Here is a 21,190-nt window from a genome sequence, read left to right as displayed (position 1 = left end):
GAAGAAGAACACCACAGATGTCCTGATTTGGGAGGTCTTTTGGAAAGTATGCCATGATCTGTGTGTATGGGGGATCCCTGGGTGCCGCAGTCGGTTAAGCTTCCGACTCTTGGTTTTGGCTCCGGTCACGATCTCAGGGTCGTGAGACGAGCCCCACGTTGGGCTCTGTGCTCAGTGGGGAGTCTGCTGGAGGTTCCTTCTCTCTCCTCTCCCCCCGCCTCACAAATGAATAAATAAATCTTAAAAAAAAAAAAAAAAAGGTTAAAGTGAGTTCACCATACGGTTTCTGGAGAACCAAAGAATGGGGAACAATTTTTCTTGACTTTGAAGTTCCAAACCTAATTTCTTAAGGGCTCCTGAAACACTAGTAGTGCAGAACGCCCCTAAACGATGTGCACTTTTTCCATTCCAGACACAGCTGGGCCCTCCCATGAAGCACAGGGAGCTGGTGGTACGCCCAGGTGAGGCAGGTAGTTTACAAAGTTCGAGGTCAGGGCACTTGTGAGGCTAAGGGGGAGAAAAGCTGCTACTTCCTGCCGCCTGATGGAGCCAGTTCCTGAAAGTTCTACACCCATGTTCAATCTGGGCAAAGAATAAGCATGTTCTGCCCTTACAGAGACATAACCCAAATATCGTCCCAGAGAGAAGTGACAGGGATCGGAGAGCAGATCCTCACCTTGCAGACGTATATGGGGAAAAGTTTTGTAATAACATTCTCCAAATGACAGAAAAGGAACATTTGGGTTAATTCTTTTTTTTTTCTTCTGATAAATTTCCAATTTGTTAAATTACCCATGACTCTTTCAACAGAAAGTCTTTTCTGAAATACCTGAAAATTTTATTAAAACCAACAATTTTTTCCTCTACTAAGAGAGTGTGATGATATACTCTGAGCTCAATCAGAAGCTGGGGGAAGGGCAGCAAAAATAAAAAAAGGTTCCTGTGAAGACCTCCATTCTCTGTTACTATTTGGTGAGGCTTACACTCCCATATATTACATGAGAACGAACAAAGCTCATTACTTAGTTTTCAAAAGAGTTAAATGCTAAGTTCTTCAAAGATTCTTTTCTGTTTTATTAGGGGCTTTCTGATTCCAGAAAGTTAAAATAATATTCTTGGTCTCTCTGAAAATGTCACACTAAAATCTGTTCAAATATCTTTACTCTATATACCTCTGGGGAAAAAAAAGAAAAAAACAGAGTACTTGATACCAAGTTGAAAAAAAAAAAGAATTTCAGAAAGATTAAAGAGCTAAGTTAATACACACAGAATAAAACTAGCGAAAGAAATATTAAGAACTGTTTACAACCACAGGGAGGGGAAGGCTTCCTAAGCCAGATGTAAAACTTAGATGAAAAAGAGGGCCAGACTCACTTCTATAAGAAGGTAAATCTGTTGTGTGCCAAAAGACATTATTTATAAAAAAGGTAAAGACTAGAAAAACATCAGAATAATATATATAACCAATAAAAAATGAGTGTACATGATTTATAAGGTACATCTATAAATCAACAGGTAAAATGAACATTTCTTCTTATTGGTCACCTGATAAAGATGTTTCACCTTATTATCATTTTTTAAAGATTTATTTATTAATTTGAGAGAGAGAGAGAGCGTATGCATGAGCACGTGGCGGGGGCGGGGAGGGAAAGAATCCCAAGTAGGCTCCAAGCTCAGTGGGGTCAATGCCAGGACCCCAATACCATGACTTGAGCAGAAATCAAGAGTTGGATGCTCAACAACTGAGCCACCCAGGTACCGCATTTCACCTCATTAGTCAGAATATCACTTTAACTGAATCGGCAAAAATAGAAAAGATTGATAATATCTGATATGGATGAAAGTATCAACAAAGGATGCCCTATACTACTGGTGAGAATATAAACTGATAAGCATTTACTCAAAATAATCTCTCAAAATATAAAATATACACCCTTTTCTCTCAGCAATCATATTCCAAGTATCTACCTCTATATGTAAGGCATTATTTGAAACACTTTTCTGAAAACTTGGCAAGAGCATACACATTAAAACATAACTTTAAACCATAACAACATAAACATTAAAAGGAGAAAACAAATCACAATTTGTCAGTAATAATTATCATAATTACTAAATGCCAGGGACTTTCCTGAGCGCTTCCTATACACAAACTCAGCATGTTTCCTAACAACCCGACGAGGTGGGTACAATGATTGCCCCATTCCAGATGGAAATACTGAGGCAAAGGAGGATGGGAAAGTTGCTCAAAGTCACAGAGCTTGTCACGGGCAGTGGCAGGTTTCAGACCCAAGGAGCCTGAGAGCAGCCTACTCTGAAACACTCATTAGTTCAAATTCAGGAGATACCCAGGTACTGATACGAAAGATCCACAAGGCAAACTGTTACCTTTAAAGCAGATGCAGCTTGAGTTTGGGATTACAATTTCTTTATGGGACCAAAAATGAGTCTGTTTGATTATCTACATGTGGATTTTATTATTTGCATAATATATGCACTCTAGATGGTTAAAGAAGGTTATCCCTAGCAGTGGAAAGGGTAGCAAGAAAGGAAGATTAAGTGCAATCCTACTTTTAGCTCCATATATTTCCAAACGGCTTGAAACTGTGAAAAGCAAGAATGCATTCATGTGTTACTGTTATAATTTTTTTAAGTTATTTGTCTTTAAAAAAAAAACAACAAAACAGTGGGGGTGCATATGGAAAACAGTTTGTCCTTACAGATGTTTCTACAACTGTGTTTCTGGCTTTTGAACACATTTTTCCCTCTTTTAAAAGTTGATCCAAATATCTGTTCAACTCAACCTCCTCAACTTTCCAGAATTATTTTCAGTTCGTAGAAAAAGCTTTAACCTTCAACTTCTCTAGCTTCGGTCCCACTATATGTTTATGACTATTTTTAAATAGCCAAATTTTCGGTTCCTGTTGAAAGACATTTAGGAGATCATTTATAAGAGCAAAAACAAACTGTGGACCTTGAATGTAGAGTTGAGAAAACCTGGCTCTGCATTCTCAGGGAGTGCAGTTCTCTGGTCAATTACGAATTGGAAATTTCTACAGCTCAAGTCGTAGGTATGAGTGCAGATCAGTGGTTTACGTGCAAGAACAGGAGGCCGCAGATGAAATCTGCAGACTATCAACACTGAATGAGAGAACAGGCCTCCTATTCCAGTTCCTCCTGTGGGATGTCTTAGGGTCACTTAGATATATTTACTGTAGACGGACAAAGGATGCGCCGGTACTCAGGGAATAAATATCATTATGTGGGCTTCCATCGGGAAATGCACGTAACAAAGCTGATGGTCACAAGGATTCTCCATCAGGGTGACGAGTGCCAAGCCCCCTCCACCCTTCTGGCTCCCGTATATTTTTTCCAGGCCTGCACACCATCCACGCCATCAGGCGGGCCTCCCAAACGCGGAGTGCTCTTGGAAGGCCCATCAGCCCTCGTGCCCCCCGATGTTTCCACTTCCCCATCCTGCGCACTTCTCCATCTTCCGTGAAGAAAGAGAGCCAGGAAGTAATGTGAGAACTAAACACGAGACTTGGTTACAACACAAGTAAGAGCATGCTGAGGCCTGGCTGCCTGTTCCTTTGGCAATACAGCTGCTCTGGAAAAGTCTTGAAGCCCTATTTCAGCGGAAACTAAAATTAAAATCAATCAGAAGCAGCCTGAGAGAAAAGGGATAAAATTATACATTTATGTAGAGGGGTATGGATACAGACATAAATGTCGGTAGTTTGTTATATATTTTAGGCATCTATCTTAAGCGCACATATAAATAATCCCTATACAGATGACCAAGCACTAACAGAAGGCCTTTATTCGGGGCTTCTGTGATTATGGTAACCAGATATTCAACCAAAAAGCAATAGGCTGGTGTAAAGACACAAAAATGAGCACGGAAAAACAGACTGGGGTAAATTCTACCTCCTGACATCTTCATTGACAAAAGGCCAGTAGTCCACTGAACATTGGCAACAAGAAGCTTAGACTATTATTAAGCAATAATGAAAAATAAATTCTAGGTTAGCACCAAGATAGGGCCCACCATCAGGCACTTCTGCCAGCTTCAAAGCTGGATAAAGACACATATTCCAAGGCCATATATTCAAAGGCAGAGAAGCAGAAATCCATGATGCTCCCATATAAAATGGAAAGCCAAAGTGAATCCTCCAAACTGAAACAGCAATAATTGTATGAAAATTGTATGGAAACCTATAAATCCTAAGCAAAAACCTAGCAAAATGACCTCCTGTCTAGGGCCATTACTTATCTGGAATAATCAAAGAAAGCAGGGGTGAAGGGGGTGGAGAGAGGCTCTGACTCCTTAAAAAATTACAAAAGCTCTCAGATTCTCTCTTTTGCCATTCACATATGAGCTGTCCTCCAAATATCAACTGTTTTCCAATTACCAAACTATAGTGACTGAAATTGGAAACTCTCTGTGATCATTCATCCAGTCAATTAATACTTACCGAGTGCCAATTTGGATGATGAACAAGACCACTACAAACCCTGTCTTCACAGAGCTCCCAGCCAAAGCTCCATGTGTGAGACGGTCCCTTCAGCCTTTGGTTGCAGGGAATTGACAGAACAGAAAATAAACCCTAGGAAGCTTCCAGTCACATAAACCCACGTCCAGAGAACATACCACCACTCACTGGTGATATTCTAAAATCTAGATTTAATGCTCAGGTTTGGCATTTAGAGATCACCTTCCCACAGAAACAATATCATCAATCGTGTCTGGGTCCTTAGGTCAATCCACAGGGCTTGAGTTGCCCTGCATTCAGCTGCAGTGTGATTTAAAGAGGTTTCTGGTGACCCCAGACCCTTCCAATCCACAATCTTAAGCTATGGTTATGATCCTGAGACAGCTACTGTGATGACACAGCGCCCAACATTGGACGCTGGGATGGGCAAAAAGCTGCAAGTACCTGGTGGGCAGGCTGACCGCCACCTGCAATCTCAATCTGTCTCCCAGACAAGGGACTAGGAATGGAGGCAGAATCTCCCGAAGGTGCTTCTGAGGGCAAGAATTACATTTGGAACAGCTCATTTGCCCATCACACAGAACAGAGCCATTGGTCCTGGCCAAGGCTACGTGCATTTCACACGGTTATTACTGAGAAATCAGCACTCACGTGTTTCCTGGCGATTTCAGGAGGTATAATAGTATTTTTACATACTCTTCCCTTTTTAAGGCATACATCTTTTTCAGCAGTGATCCCAGCACTAATAGCATTTAAAGTACATTAACTTCTTTTAATGTTAAATACCACTTTTTATGCAGTTTCATTTGCCCTCATCTTATCTCCCAGACCCCCCCACAAAAAAAAATCATCAACTCAGCATCTGACTAGTAAAAACAATAGCCTCAGCTCAAGCCCGATGTGTTTTTTTTTTTTTTTTTAAAGATTTTATTTATTTATTTGACAAGAGAGAGACACAGCGAGAGAGGGAGCACAAGCAGGGGGAGTGGGAGAGGGAGAAGCAGGCTTCCCGTGGAGCAGGGAGCCCGATGCGGGGCTCGATCCCAGGACTCTGGGATCATGACCCAAGCCGAAGGCAGACGCTTAACGACTGAGCCACCCAGGTGCCCCAAGCCCCATGTGTTTAAACCATGGCATGGATAGACGTGCAGCAAAAATAGAAAAAGAAGTTATTCTAAACAAGACCGTGAGTCTCCGAGATGATTTTTTCAAAAACAAGTTTATTTATGTTTGTAAATTAGGGAGTGAAAGCATAGGATATAGTAGCGACTGCCTGAAGGAAGTCATTTACTAGCTCTGGGACAAGGTTTAGCAAAATCTTCCTTACAATTCATTAAGGATCCCCTTAGGTTATAAACGTTCGGGAAATGTAGGTGCTTTAGCGGTAATCATCCCAAATTATCCAAATAAAAATCTGTTTCAGTCTTCATGTGGGAGTCTCTATAGGAAATACAATCTTCTCTGAAACAAATGTCTACCTTTTAGTCTCTCCCTCCCTGTGCCGCACAGACTATGTCAACGCTTACAGACCATTCCAGAGGTTGTTTTCCTAACACAAAGCTGGGGTGAGAGCAGCTCCTAAATATCACTGCTAGGGTTCCCAAAGCTTTTGTGCAGCTCCCAGTAGAACCTAGACAGATTTTCTCTCTGAAGAACCCATGAGATGAAAGGTCTCAAACTAAACCCTCAAGAAGGGAAAGTAATGATGCTAGTATCTGGCTCTCTCTAGTAAAATCCCTGCTTGGGGACATCCACTCCAAGTGCCTCTAAGGAAACAAAGTACTTGATCAGAATGAGGAAAACAAAATGCCATGGTGGGTGGCTGACATGCAGAAAACAGTAGCCTCGCCCAGACCTAGGCCCAGAAAGGTCTGCAAAGCAATGCCCCTCCCCCATCTCGTCACTCAGCAGGTGCTAGCCCATGTTGATCCCATAGAACGCTGATTCTCCAGGAATGCTTGGGCCACGGTAGTATTGGCATCCTTGGAAACTGTTAGAAATGCCAAGTATCAGGCCCACCTCAGACCTGTTAAATCAGAAACTCTTGGGGTGGCCCAGAAATCTGTGTTTTCACAAGCCCTCCAGGAGCTGCTGATGCGAAGTCACGTTTGTAAACCAGCATCGTAGTAGGACTAATTAAAATCACTGTCCCTCCCCCGGGCCTTATTTATAATTGGAGAATGAGAGATCTTTCCTCCTCCAAAAGAAATGTCAAGAATCGGCAGGTCCCCGGGCGCCTGGGTGGCTCAGTTGGTTAGGCGACTGCCTTCGGCTCAGGTCACGATCCTGGAGTCCCGGGATCGAGTCCCGCATCGGGCTCCCTGCTCGACACGGAGCCTGCTTCTCCCTCTGACCCTCCCCCCTCTCATGTGCTCTCTGTCTCTCTCATTCTCTCTGTCTCAGATAAATAAATAAAATCTTTAAAAAAAAAAAGAATCGGCAGGTCCAGAGAAAGTCAGGAGCAGATCTGGGGGCTATTCAAGGCCTAATTTACCACTACTGCTCCCCGTTCACTTCAGGTTTAGGGATTTTGATCATGGGCACCCACAGAGGGAGAGGAGAAAACGTCAGAAAGAGATCCACTCCATCCCAGAGCCCAGGGTACGCTGGACAGCTTATCGCTCCATAAACATCACTTCCAAGTGAGTAGGCAGTGTAAATAGTGGTTGTAATGAACCAGACAGATCAAGAAAACCCACCACGTTGTCTTTAACACAACGAAGCCACCACTAAACCTTCTTCGCGGCTTTCCCAAGCTAGTGGCTATTTATAAGAGACCACACAAAATTCAACAATAGCATCTTAGTCAATACGTAACGTTTAAACTTCAGAGCAAATGCTTTTCAATCGCTGAAAATCTTGGCTATTTATATAACAAGAACATTTTAAAAAGTTTTCCCCCCTACAATGAATTTTCAGTCCTCTGAGAGAGACCCCTGGTCTATTCTTGGGCAACATGGCCAACAATTTTACAATTTTTAATCAAGCACTGGGCATCTTTCCATTAACGCATGCACGTGCGCGTGCACACACACACACACACACGCTCATTCACAAAGCTTCAACGTACAGCCGGTGTTCTGATTTCGCTTCCCCAGCACAGTTCAAATCTCAGAAGATGAGAACTTTACTGTAAAGCAGTAGCAACAAAAAAAGCTACCACGGAAGGGTCTGGAAGTCACCTGCACAGCAGAAAGGACCCTTCTGCACAAAACACTTGTGTTTTGTAGCTAACCTACTTCCATCACACCTCGCCTGCCTTTCTGAAGCCGAAGGGAAACCCAGGCACTCTTTGCCTATATCGTTATTTGTTACTTGAGACTCAGGAAACCAGTTCAAGTTCAGTGTCTTCTGGGACAACCGTCCTCCTTGGAAAGTGGGCACTGCTGAGTAATCAACATTATTTTGCTCTGCCTTGATTTGTAGTATCATATCCTTGTTGCTATTTTTTCAGCCTTAAAACCTAGTCATTGTAATTCTAGCTGCTTCTTTCTTTAGTGGTAATTAGCATTAGTCAGAAGCCAAAAATGATTCCACATAAGAAGTAAAATAAACAGAACCCTTCTTACCTTTCATGCCAAACTTGGAGTGTCTTGCCAACTTCAACAGAAACAGCATCACCAGCAGACAAAATCCCACCACAGACGCAATTACCACCACAGCATAGACCTAGAGGAAAGAAGGGAGGGTGGTCATGACCTTGCTCCTTAGTTCCCTACATCCAGGTGATGATGATAATGAGGATGACAGTTCATATTTACTACTTGCTCTGCTAGGAACTTTGTGTCTACCAACCCATTTATCACTCAACAACTCTACAATGAAGTATTGTAGGTCCGATTATTATCCCTACTTTACAAATGAGAACACATAAGTTAGAAGTTATAAAAATATCAGTGTAATTGATACTGTATAAACACAGAGATATATTACTCTCTCCCCATCTATCTATCCTCCTACCTACCTACCTGGAGAGAGGAGAGAGAATATACAAAGCTTGAATGATAAAATACTGATTATTTCAGAAGCTGGTGAAAGATACAGTAGGGTTCATTTTGCTATGCTCTCTATCGCTGGGCATGTTAGAAAGCTGTCCATAATAAAAAGATTTTTTTTAAGTTTGTTGCTCTTAGAAATCAGAGTCCCATGGAGCTGGGAGTGGGCAGGGAAGGGAGCAGGAGGGGTACCTGTGGGTGAGTGCACTTGTGAAAGCTCATTGGGTTGTAGATTTATGATAGGTACACATATGTGCATGTATAATAGAGGTCAACACAAAGTTTTTTTAAACTTAAAATGTAATTGCAACATGTGGGTTACACAAGTAGAGAGAGTAGATGCAGATCCGTGTGAATCCTGCCACAACCCTGAGAGAGATCACAGAGGCCTAAGAGTGTAATGCTAATGAAGTACATATTAACATTTCAGAAACAAAGATGGAAGCAGAACAATGCATCTCCTTCCATTCCTGCTGCTCACTCCAAGGTCCTGCTCCCAAGAAAAGTGTGACTCTCTAAGCCAGGAGGCAGCAACTTTTGCTCTAAAGGGTTAGACAGTACATACTTTAGGCTTTGGGGGCCATACAGTCTCTTTCACAAACTCTCAACTCTGCTGGTGTAGAGTGAAAGCAGCCATAGACAGTAGGTAAGCCAATGGGCATGACTGGGTGCCAATAAAACTTTATTGACAAAAACAGATGGATATAGTTTGCAGACTCCTATTCTAAACTGTTTTAGATGTCCACACTTACTTAGATGCTTAAGCTTCTTTTTGTTTCATTTAATCTGCATAATAATCCTTAAGACATATATTATTATTCCCATCTGTGATAATCATTAATGCTGTTTACCAAACATTTCTATTTCATCCTGTGTTTCTCTTTATAAGATTCACTTCCTGGCTTCCTTGTGGTAAGATGGGTGCATGTGACCAGTTCTGGCCAATGAGGTGAGACTCATATCCCTGACAACGGAGCATTTCACTGCTACCCTGAGATCTTAGACTGAGGCAGTTATTCACACCCAGGGATGATGTTATACCTAGGGGACAGCTGTCAATTTGGGGTTTTCACAGCTGGAGGAGGATGCTACTAGCAACTAATGGGTCAAGGCCAGGGATGCTGCTAAACATCCTACAACACTTAACAACCCCACAACAAAAAGTTATTCGTCCATAATAATGATGTCAATAGTTCCAAGGCTGAGAACCCTGCTCTCATACTTCTTTCTCTGGGCCTTAATAAATGCTAACTTTCCAAAAGTGGCTGCCTATCAATCTAGTCTTAGAATGAGGACAAGGCTGACCGAACTGCCGGTCAACACAAATAATGAGGCAGGAAGTAAACCTTTGTCGTTTTAAGCTGCTAAGATTTGGGGATTTTTGTTACTGCAGCATAGTTTATGCTGACTAATGTACCCATCTCGGAATGAGAGGCAGTAGAGCCTCTCATTATAAGAACATGAGTTCCTCATGAGTTTGAAATTTGGATTTACCACTTACTGGGTGCCTGACCTCAGAATTACTCAATCTGTCAGCATCCCACACGCCTCATGTGTGAAACAGGGAATATAATCATTCTACCTTGCAGATTATTTAAATCCTCGGTGAGTTAATGCAGATAATGGGTTTGGAACAGAGTCTTCTACAATAGATAATAAATTAATGTTGGCTATGAGGATGGTAAAACAGAGATTTATAAGAAGTTAAATAAGCAACCCAAGATCACACCTTTCGAGCTTGGGATTTGAACTGAAGTCTAAGTACAAAACCTGCGACTTATCCATGGTTCAGCCTTTATAGTACTCTTTCAAAACACATGGCTGAGAGGGAAGACAGGATAATAAAAATGCATGGCTAATCCTCCTGTGACATCCTCTCTGGCGTCCACTGGGGACAGGACAGCATTAAAGAAGGCACGAAACCCAGGAAAGGGCACATGCCACACACTTGGCCAGAGTGGAGCCAAGCTGTGAGAATCCTCTCCTCCGGCCCTGTGGTCATGAGTTGTGAGTGGCTCTCCCAGAGAACACCTCTGCCAATGTTTGAGTGCAGACTTAACTCTGTCTCTGTGGCCTATATACAAACAGAGTGCTTGTGATTCCTAAAAGGTTAATTATAGATCAACTTGTAACTAACGCTGTTTCCCTCAAATGTACCTAATGATTTGCAGTGGTTTTTTTTCTTTTTTTTCCATCTTTATTTCTAACTAACATTTGCATGGAAAAGAGATCGTAGTATTTTAGCTCTCAGTTTCTCAATCTTATTACTAAATTCCAGACTTGTACTAATAGAAGGAGAAAAATTGAATAAACAAGTTCAATCCCTATTTCATAGATAAGGAAACGGGGATGGAGAGATGTTAAGGGACTTGCCCTTAGCCCCACAACTTCTCTGTAGGACCAGAGACAGCCTCTGACCCACTTCAGAAAGTACCTGACTGGCATTCAGAAGACTTGGTCCTTATGTTTCCAGGACACCTTGCCTTTACGAGCTGTGAGAGTTAACAGATGCTTCACTTCTGCAAGCTTCCATTCCCTCACTTGTACACGGAGATAATAATACCTGCCCTGACTTCTCTATTTCATTATAGTGTTTAAGTCAGCCTGGAAAATGGGAAGGGGTTCTACTGCTGGGGAGCAGCTAATGATCTGCAAGCAAATATTTAAACCTGTTGAAGCAGCTCTATATGCAAAGAATCCTTTAATAAACAAAGAATCCCAAGACAATGAGAAGAATTGTTTCCTCAAAAATGAATTGTTTGATAAATATAGTTCCATGTACGGTGCATGTGTTGGGTGGGGGTGGTCTTTATGTGGGAGACAAGCAGGGGTGAATGTATTTGTTCATTTCTTTGCTTGGTTGGTTGGTTTGGTTGGCCGGCTGGCCGGCTGCTTAGTTGTTTGGTTGTTTGGTTAGTTGGTTGGTTGGTTGGTAGGTTAGTTTGCTGTTTGCTTGTTTGGTTAGTTGGCTGGTTATCTGGTTAGTTGATTGGTTGTTTGGTTAGTTGGCTGGTTGGTTGTTTGGTTAATTATGTGGCTGGTTGGTTGATTGGTTGGTTAGTTGTTTTTAATCTGAGGATATCTCTCAGCATGAACAAGGGCCTGCTCTACTCAAAAAATCCAGCAAGGTTCATGAAGAGCACTTATTGGACCAGAAAGGAGAGCATTTGAGGCTGTCTTCCAAATGCTCTGATAACACCTTTAACTCTTCTATCAGCTCCCTGACTCTGAAACTCTTCTAATCTAACAATCCTCCTTGTGATCAGGAACTGTTCATGAATTAAATATCTGATCCAGACTTAAGTTTTACACTTTCTTTAAATTGTACAAAGCATTACACCTTGCACCCGTCATGCAGATTTCCAGGGACCTCAGGTGGAATTGTAATGTACCAACTTTCAACAAAGAGTATTTTCAGTGATCTTGCCTTCCAGTGGCCCTACTGTAAAGAGTCCAAATATCACTGAGATGTGCCACTTAGGGACTTAAATTTATGATTTGGTCTCAAAAGAGAAAAGTGAAGTTGGCATGTAATTTTTAGTAACTGGGATATGTACACACCTGTGGGCTTAACACATGCTCCTTGGATTCCTTATATACACAAACAACTTTCTCAAACCAAAAAGCACTAAGTGGTTTGGTATGAGAATAAACCAAAAAGATTGCACAAGGCAGGAAGTAGAAAACATTCTGCAGCTGATTTACCACGGCATTTGTCCCTGCTATTTCAATGCAATGCATCCCATCATCTATGGAAATATGTGTGTGTGTGTCTCCATGTACTGGATACGCGTATTTTGAGTTGCAGCTGAGCTACATCTGTTACGATCCTCCCATTCCCACCGCCAGGGCCCTGGTTTAAATATAAATCACATCTCCCTAACTAATCACACTGCTTCCAATCTCTCTCCTGCAACCCCTTCTAGAGCACTCACCATTACTCTAATCAGCCTCCAATTTTTATTACCTCCTAGGTGCCAGACACTATTTGAGGGATGAGGGATACAGCTCTGAAAAACACTGACCAGGTTGCCTAGACTTGGAAATTCACTAAAGAATCTAGGGAAGGAGGGGGGTCTGGGTGTCTCAGTTGGTTAAGCGTCCAACTCTTTAATTTTGGCTCAGATCATGATCTCCGGGTCATGAGATCAAGCCCCACATCGGGCTCCGTGCTGAGCGTGGAGCCTGCTTGAGATTCTCTCCCTCCCTCTCCCTCTGCCCCTCCCCACCACCTCCGTGCACCCCATGTGCACGTGTTCTGTCTCTCTCTCTAAAAAGAATCTAGGGAAGGAAAAAAGACATTACCAAAAAAAAAAAAAAAAAAGACATTACACAAGTAAACAATAAAGAAGCAAGGGAATTACAGACAAGAATAACTGCTCAGAAGAAAACAGAACATGATCGTGGCTGCCTGATGGCTAAAGCCATGTGATGACCATTGGGAAGTGCATGCCTTGTACAGGGAACAGCAAACATAAAGGCTGTGAGACCAGAGTAAGCCCGAAGCATGTGAGAGAACATGAAGAAGGACAGGTGGCACATGTGAGGGCAGGGTGCGGGGTGAAGGCAGAGACGCAGACGAGGGCAAGATATGCGGGGCCTTTTTGCCACCATGAGGAGCTGGGCTTTTGTAATAAAAGTTCTCTTACACTCGCACTGGGAAGACTCTGAGAATGACAATAAAAATGATCTGATTTGTGCTTTTCAAAGGTCACTCAGGCTGCTGTATGGAGAAAGGCCAGGAGATCACAGGGTGGGAGAGGAGGGACAAGTAGAGGCTGCAGAGGTCATCCGGGAACGAGCAACTGTGGTAAACTCCCTCTGTGAAGGGCCAGATACTAAACACTTCCAGCTCTGCAGGCCATACAGACTTTGCTGCAGCTACTCCAGCCACGTCTGTAGCACAAAAGAGGCCACAGTCGATATGTCAATAGGCATGACCGCGTTCCGATAAAACTTTATTTTTTACGGACCCTGACATTTGAATTTCATAAGAGTTGCACACGTCACGAAATATATCATTCTCCTTTTCATTTTTTTTTCCCAAACCACTTAAAAAGGTAAAAACTCTTCTTAGCCTGCAGATGGCACAAAAACAGGGGGTGAGCCGGACTTGGCCTGCGGGCCGTAGTTTCCCAACCCTCAGGTGAGCCTGCGGCCATGGCAGCGGGGGGGGGATGTGGATGGGTTTGGGGTTTATCAGGTGGCAGAGCTCACAGCACAGGGGACTGGGTGCACGTGACAGTGACAAGAAGAATGAGGGACGCTGCTGGCCTTTGAGCTGAGCAGCTGACAGACCAGCCCTGCCACAGTCCTGGGGCTCAAGCCCGCCCCCTTCAGTGGCTCCTCCCTGAGTGATAAATCTAACGCCTGGCACTGTGTTTCAAAACCCCATGACCTGGCACAACCACCTCTCCGATCGTGCCTCTGACGACCCCCCCACCCCAACACATACCTTACCTTCCCATCAAAACCGTTTTCCGGTCCGCGGGCTCTTGTGCACACACCCAAAATGCCCTTCCCTTGGTTTCCTGTCCGTCTAAATCCAGCCATCCCGCACAGCTGGAAAATGCCCCCGGCCCCAGCAAGACCCCTCTGGAGCTCCCAGCAGGAAGGAGTGGAGCACCTGCCCCTCTAGGTCCAGCTCTCACATCCCCCTGCTTCTCTGTCTGTATCACAGGTGCTGGTATCCGGTTACCGCTGAGGGCTCTGACCGAAGTATAAACTCCTGAAGGACAGACCTGCTCTTCCTTCATATTTTTCTATCTTCCCACTGCCCGTCCCTCCCAGAACCTATGGGATTCCTTAAATTTAGTGGGCAATGAGACTATTAAAATACGGAACAAGACAGGCGCGAAGATGCCGAAGACGGGAATAATGCCCAAATGAGACACTGCTCTTCTTTTAAAGGACAGACATTTAAAATAAGAACCACTAGCAATTAAAGGGACACATAAAAGGGGAAGCAAGTAAGTCAGAGGCTACACAGCACATTTATCACTTCTCTCGAACCTTTCTGTGAAGTCTTCCAAACGTCAACACCCTATTCACACCTGAACAGTAAAAATGTCATGTTGAAAGACACGCACCGAAGCAGTTCTGCTCCCCCCAACATTTAAGCATCCACAGCACTCAGAGCCGACCTAGGAAACAACTATTTATCTTACTCACCGAGAGATGTTCCCGACCGCTTTTGTCAGCAACATCTGTGGAAGGGATTTCGTTACTTCTGTTCGTGGTGTCCCCGATGTCATTTGCTGCAGTCCCATAATCTTAAATTGGAGAAACAGGAAAGAGAAGGAACCATGAAGTTGTCACCAGGCTACCAACAAACACGAGGCCACAGTATGACCCAGAACCACGAAGCAAGACAAATCACAACGATTCCAAGCCCCTGACAGCCTGGCTGCAGAGGAACGACCCAGCTCTTGGGTGAAAGCCATTGTAGTCCTGGGATTGCATGATGCTCAAATGTAATGCAACCCAGATCTTTCCATCACTGGCTTGGCAGACAAATTCTAAACCAGGTTTTCCTTGGTAGGTAAGAATATATCCCTTTTTTAAATGAAGTCTTTAATATAAATACGAAAGGGAATCGATCCTCTAAGAGTCATACATTTATAGACCTGGAAGGGCCTTTGGATATGGAATCTAATCACCAGTTTTATAGCTGAAGAAGGTCATCTGACTAGTCAAAAGTCAAATGACTAGTGTAAGGTGAACTGGCAGGAAGGTGGCAAAGCCTAAACATGAACCACACCTCAAATCAGCAACACTCATTCCAGGGCTGATGAATCTTATTTGGGTACGAGGCAGCCACTCAGGAGGGGCTATGGAGTCAGCATTGATGTGGACTTGGGTGCCCATATGAACTTTTTTGAAAAGGTCTGAATTGCCAACATTTTGGTTTCTGAATTAATAGAGAGGGAGCTGCACCAACACAGTATTAAGAATTGTCCCATCAGCACGTCTCAAATGTCCCTGCCATCTTCTGAATCAATTTTAGTCTATATGGAGCAGGCTGGAAATAAATGATTGGGGGTTTTTTTTTTGGGGGGGGACTGTGAACATTTAGTCATATTCATATAAAAAGTCACAGAAAATTTTTGATGAACTTATTGCAGACAATGTTGTTTGTAAATGTTTGGTATTTTTCTTCTCAATAGATATGAGGAATGCAATTTCCATCCTGAACATTAAGTCATTAACCTCATTAACCTCATTAAGTGAGCCCCAGCTAAACTTCCCTCGGTAGGACTATCAAGCTGGCTTTGGGGCAACAAATTTAAATTATATTTATATTAGCAGAGTGTTCCTTTGAATGTGAATAAATAGTAACTGAAAAAGCATCTATTTTCTGTTTGCTGTTTTATTCTTAACTCCAAAACTACATTGTCACCATTTTCATTTTAAATATACTAGAACACTGATTTCAACCAAACACTAAGAAATATCATCCATTTGCTAATTTTTTTACCTCCTCATATTCTAATGAGCCACTCATGCAAAATTAAATCACTGAAGTATTGAGAGTTTAATCTCATATTTGGCCCAAAGATCCAAAGTGGGATCTGAGGCCAAAGGGAAGATGGAATTTTTAAAGTCTTGAAGTTACTGGAAAAGAGTCCAAAACATAATTTTAAAACGTAAAATCACAAACATAGCTTTCTGTGACACAATTTGAGATACTTTTTCTTTAAGCCGTACCGGGGCAAATAAAAACAAAAATTCACAAATCACATGCACAAAATCATCCAAAACACAATTTGAAGGATATATAGTTTAACATGCATAAAACAGGTAAAGATAATATAATCCCCCAGTTAAAATTAGCTCAAGTTAAATACACACACATATAACAAACATACAAATATAGAATCTTTTTATAAAAAAAATTAAATGTCCACGTGTACATCAAGGTAAAGAATGGAATATTTAATAGAATAAGTTATACATGTCACATTTTACTCAATCTAACTTTTAATCAGTCTTAAATTTTGAGCCAAGTCTTGAAATTGAGGCTGCCACTTCCCCAAACAGAGGCTTCCTGGTCATGAAGGTAGTTTGGGAATCTGTTAAAGACGGATTTTCACACCTAACCAAACATCCCTGGAATTCTATTAAAATAGCAAAGCACGGATGAGATACCCAGTTAAACGCTAATATAGTCCACCTTCTGGCTTCTCCCTTCCTACATTCCTAAGAGAACCCCATCTTATTCAAGGGGTTCACTGACATTCTCTGAGGAATATTTAAACTCCAGGGGTGGTTCTAGTTAGTCAAGGGTTAATCCAACCTTCTTATCAGTAATGGTGGCAAGAATGGACTATGACCCACTGGGTCATGAATCAGATTCAAGGAGGGCTGATGGAGATCTCTGGGAAAGTTCCCTTTCCTCTGGAATGCCTTCAGAAGCTCTTCCATTTCTCCTAACAACGTGAGTGAGAGCGGCCCCTCTGTGAGCATCATCTTACTACCACGAGAGGAGTCAGCCTTCGGGGAAGTGGGCACAGTACGCAGTGGGGTATAAAGATGAAAAACTTGGGTGCCTGATGACATGGTAGAGCCACTGGTTAACCAAACTTAAAAACATGCCCTACTTTGGAGGCTCCTGTCTGTGAGCCAAACTTCCTTATTATACAAGAAACAGAATTTTGAATTGGGTTTACTCTCAAAGCCAGAAACTGATACACCTCCCTTTTCTTGGTAGTCATGGCTTTTAAATAGGTAATTAGTTCCCAATTATAGAAACAAAATGTCTATTACAGTGGAATGGATTTACTACTTCCAAGAACAGAACATGAGAGAGAAAATGCTATTTACAAGCACTGTAAATATCAAGGGAAAACAGCCATCAATATTGAATGATTTTTGAAATATTATTGTGGCCCATGTAATGCTTAAAGTGTAAATTTAACTGAGCTTAAAGGTCCTCTTTTAGTTGATTTGTTTCATTTTAGACAAACATTTTGAAAAAAAACAAAAAACAAAATAAAGACAACATGATAGCTACCTTCATAAATTACATCAGGATAATTTGGGTTGGCACCTAAAAGGCAAAACAAAGCAAAGATTTGTAAGTATGCATTCAGAATTAATACTAAGTATCCCCACTAAAGTGAGTTACATATATATTGAAGGTTTTATAGGTTTATAGTTTGTTTTACAGAACAGGAACATGAAACCTGAAATTCTTGGTTTGCTTCATGTGAACTGTTTCCCTCCCCAGCCCCCAAACCTCCACCCCTTCCAAAGAAAAGAAATGAATGAGGAGAAATTACAAATCACTATATAGCTGGGAAAACTTCAGCAATCAATGCATTACAACTATTTCTAGTATACAGCTGGCCATTTTAACTGCAATCCTGGTACTTTTATTCCAGAGACAGATTATCTCCATACCACTTTAAACAACAAAAGATAAAACCTCTGATGGCTTGGGTATTACTTTCAAAGTGTACTTTGGCAGGTCTACTTGCTTTCACAAACACATTATTAACCAGCCCAAATAATGATATCTAATGCACAGTTTTGTTCTCCACTTGGTGTTCAGAGGGGGGTTGCCAAGGTTGAATAAACGAACCCTTTCTTCGCCTTAATACAACACAGAAAAATAAATGTACTTTCTCTATTGAAACGATTTATGTATAAGAGATTATACATAAATGTTATATCAGAGACAAATGCAAAAGTATATCCACTTAATTGGGGGGCGGGGGTGGGGAATGATTCTTTAGTCACCAAGATAATCAGAATACTCTGTTTTGAAATATTCTCATGAAAATTTGCAAAAACTTTTTTATTTTTTTTAAATTATCATCAACAAGAACTGGTGACAAAACCATCTGCTACTTACTCTCCAATCAGAACTAACCAGGTCTCTATAGGAAAGCCTACTTGGAAATAAAATTAAAATTTGATATAACATTTGCATGATTACAAAATAAATTTCCAAAGCTACTTCCTATGCTTTTAGCCTTCACTTACTTGCTTGTAAACTGTAAAGCTTATTCAGCTCTCATTTCACTTCTAAACCCTTCAGCAGAAAAATATCCTCTAAGATAAAGGGAAACTAGAGCCAATTTTCTGTTCATGTATTCCCTATCAAAGGTAGTCTAAATGAAGAACCAAATAAAAATGGCCTTAATGTTCAAATCAGAATTTTAACCACAGTTCAACTAATAGAATATCTATTTCAGCAGGGGAAACATTAAGTAGATGGTTAGGTACAATCGATTCAGGGATGCTGTAAACTGCTGAGCAGTCCATGCTAACTGGGGCGCCATTTAGACTGTAGTCTATGTGAATGACACCACCTGAAATTGTGCAGTGCACAACCTGTGCTGCCATACAAAATGGCCCTGTGTCAACTCATGCAAAGTCACCAATCCTAGTATATTTCATAGTATTTTGAGTTTTATTATCCCAAACACCATTTTAAAGTAGTCTTGAGTTATAATATGCTAATATGTATTATCAGGATTATTTGTACTGGATGTGATATTCTTGAGAAGGGCCTTGAAGGCTGTCTTGCAGTTTGAGGGATAATTCAGTGGATAAAGCAGCATGAAATCCCAGTGGCAGCCCTGGTGACGTCATATGCAGAGCACCCACCCACCTGCTGAAATCCTTTCCCTTTGCAAAGTCCCTGGACCAAGTGGGTGTCCTGTCACTGTGAGGATTTCCTACCCCTACTGAAGGAAAGGTTCTGTAACCCCAAGTGAGCAAGTCATTCTTTGAACTGCTCAGTAATCCATACTTTACAAGATCCCACTCTGGTCCCCTCCTCACTGTGCCCTCAATATACAAGTCTGCATCTGCAAGGGTACCTTCCCACCAGAGTCCACACTCCACTTCTAGACCTCCCTCCAGGATCCAGGACCCAGGACTCACATTTCCTTCCCTACACCTCCCCCCAAACACACTTCCTAGGACTAGCTAGCCTTTTCCTTACATCTGTCAGCCCACAGGTGGCCACACCACTGGTATGAGTGAGCACCTTCTGACCCAAGACCCAAGGGAAGGGGGAGCGTTGAGCAAGGGCAGGTGACCTGGGGTGTCCACACGCCTGCTCACTGCCTCTCATGTACCTCTCGCCATATAGTTTCAGAGGCACAGGGCAGGGGGTATGGCCAGGAACCAGCTCTACAAAAACCACTACCTTCCAGCATGGAACTCCAAGAATCTGGGAGAATAGATCCTCAAACCCAGCCTTTCAGGTCACTACACACATATATATGCCAAGGTAGGAAGATAGAACCTATTCTATTTAGCATTTCATTAACTTGATTCATATTTTTTAAATATTTGGATATAAGTATACAGACTTTGGTTTGTACTAGGTTGGCTGCCTAAGACCCAGGGCATTTCTTTTTTTTTTTTTTTAAAGATTTTATTTATTAATTTGACAAAGAGAGACACAGCGAGAGAGGGAACACAAGCAGGGGGAGTGGGAGAGGGAGAAGCAGGCTTCCCATGGAGCAGGGAGCCCGATGCGGGGCTCGATCCCAGGAGCCCGGGATCATGACCCGAGCCGAAGGCAGATGCTTAACGACTGAGCCACCCAGGCACCCCTACCCAGGGCATTTCTGAGACAGTGAACTCTAAGTTTTAAAACTGGGATAGTCCCAGGAAAATCCCTGCAGTTTGTCCAGGAATGAGGGCTTTCCCCAGACATAGGACTTTTAGTGTGAAAACTAGGACTAGGGTGCCTGGGTGGCTCAGTTGGTTAAGCGACTGCCTTCGGCTCAGGTCATGATCCTGGAGTCCCGGGATCGAGTCCCGCATCGGGCTCCCTGCTCGGCAGGGGGTCTGCTTCTCCCTCTCCTGCTCCTCCCCTTGTGCTCTCTCTCTCACTCTCTCTCTCAAATAAATAAATAAAATCTTTAAAAAAAAAAAAGAAAACTAGGACTAGTCAGTCACCCTGATTTGTCCTCAAGCCCCGAGGGGCCCCACACACAGTCGCCTCCTGCCTTTACACATGCAGTCCCATAAAAAAGTAAAAAGGCTGAGGATTCAGAGCCAGATTTACCTAAACCACACACGGGAAGGGCTGCAGTGGGTATGACTGATGTATGGGTGTAATCGACCTCGTCACAGAAAGGTAACACCTAAACTCATTACTCACGCAAGGCTCCCGGGAACAACATGAACATCACATCAGTTCAATGCAGCAAATGTCATGTATAGAAAAAGGATTTGGGATGGGAATCAAAAGTAAATAGGTTAGCCCATAATCTGGAAAACTCATCTTTTTCCAGACTTACAACTTCTGTCAGTGCATGCCTTTCCTACCGAGCTCACCAGCAAAACCACCAGGTCACAGCTACACTTTCTGAGAAGTACTACATTTTCCTAACTTCATTTTCTCAAATGTATGCGAAGAATCGTCACGTGACTTCCGTGGTCTGAAAGACTCAAACTTAGTGCGAGATTATGAAACTCACAGAAAGACAATGCGGGAAGAACAATAAGGTGTTTTTTATTTGCCCCTCCCGACCATACAATACTATGTCTGAGGAGGGCCGACTCAACTACAATAAAGAAACACCTCGGGGCGCCTGGGTGGCTCAGTCGTTAAGCGTCTGCCTTCGGCTTGGGTCATGATCCCAGGGTCCTGAGATCAAGTCCCACATCAGGCTCCTTGCTTGGCGGGAAGCCTGCTTCTCCCTCTCCCACTCCCCCTGCTTGTGTTCCTAA

At 42.5% G+C, this 21,190-nt stretch overlaps 1 protein-coding gene across 5 annotated transcripts in view; it reads right to left on the bottom strand.

Moving 5' to 3' along the window:
• NTRK2 (neurotrophic receptor tyrosine kinase 2) overlaps positions 1-21,190 on the bottom strand; it is a 321,206-nt gene that overhangs the window by 242,079 nt on the left and 57,937 nt on the right. For 4 of the 5 annotated variants that reach the window (XM_021677950.2, XM_021677951.2, XM_044920359.1 and 1 more), the window contains exons 9-11: positions 17,505-17,540; positions 14,663-14,763; positions 8,066-8,165 (exon numbers count right to left, since the gene is read on the bottom strand). In XM_021677950.2, the coding sequence (XP_021533625.1) occupies positions 8,066-8,165; positions 14,663-14,763; positions 17,505-17,540 (237 nt within the window). The remainder of the gene's footprint in view (positions 1-8,065; positions 8,166-14,662; positions 14,764-17,504; positions 17,541-21,190) is intronic. The other variant, XM_044920358.1, reaches the window with a different exon arrangement.

The sequence above is a fragment of the Neomonachus schauinslandi genome, chromosome 13, assembly GCF_002201575.2.
Source record: "Neomonachus schauinslandi chromosome 13, ASM220157v2, whole genome shotgun sequence".
Taxonomy (NCBI): Eukaryota; Metazoa; Chordata; class Mammalia; order Carnivora; family Phocidae; genus Neomonachus; species Neomonachus schauinslandi.
The sequence above is the reverse complement of the archived record's forward strand: the minus strand, read 5'-3'. Positions and strand labels throughout refer to the sequence as shown.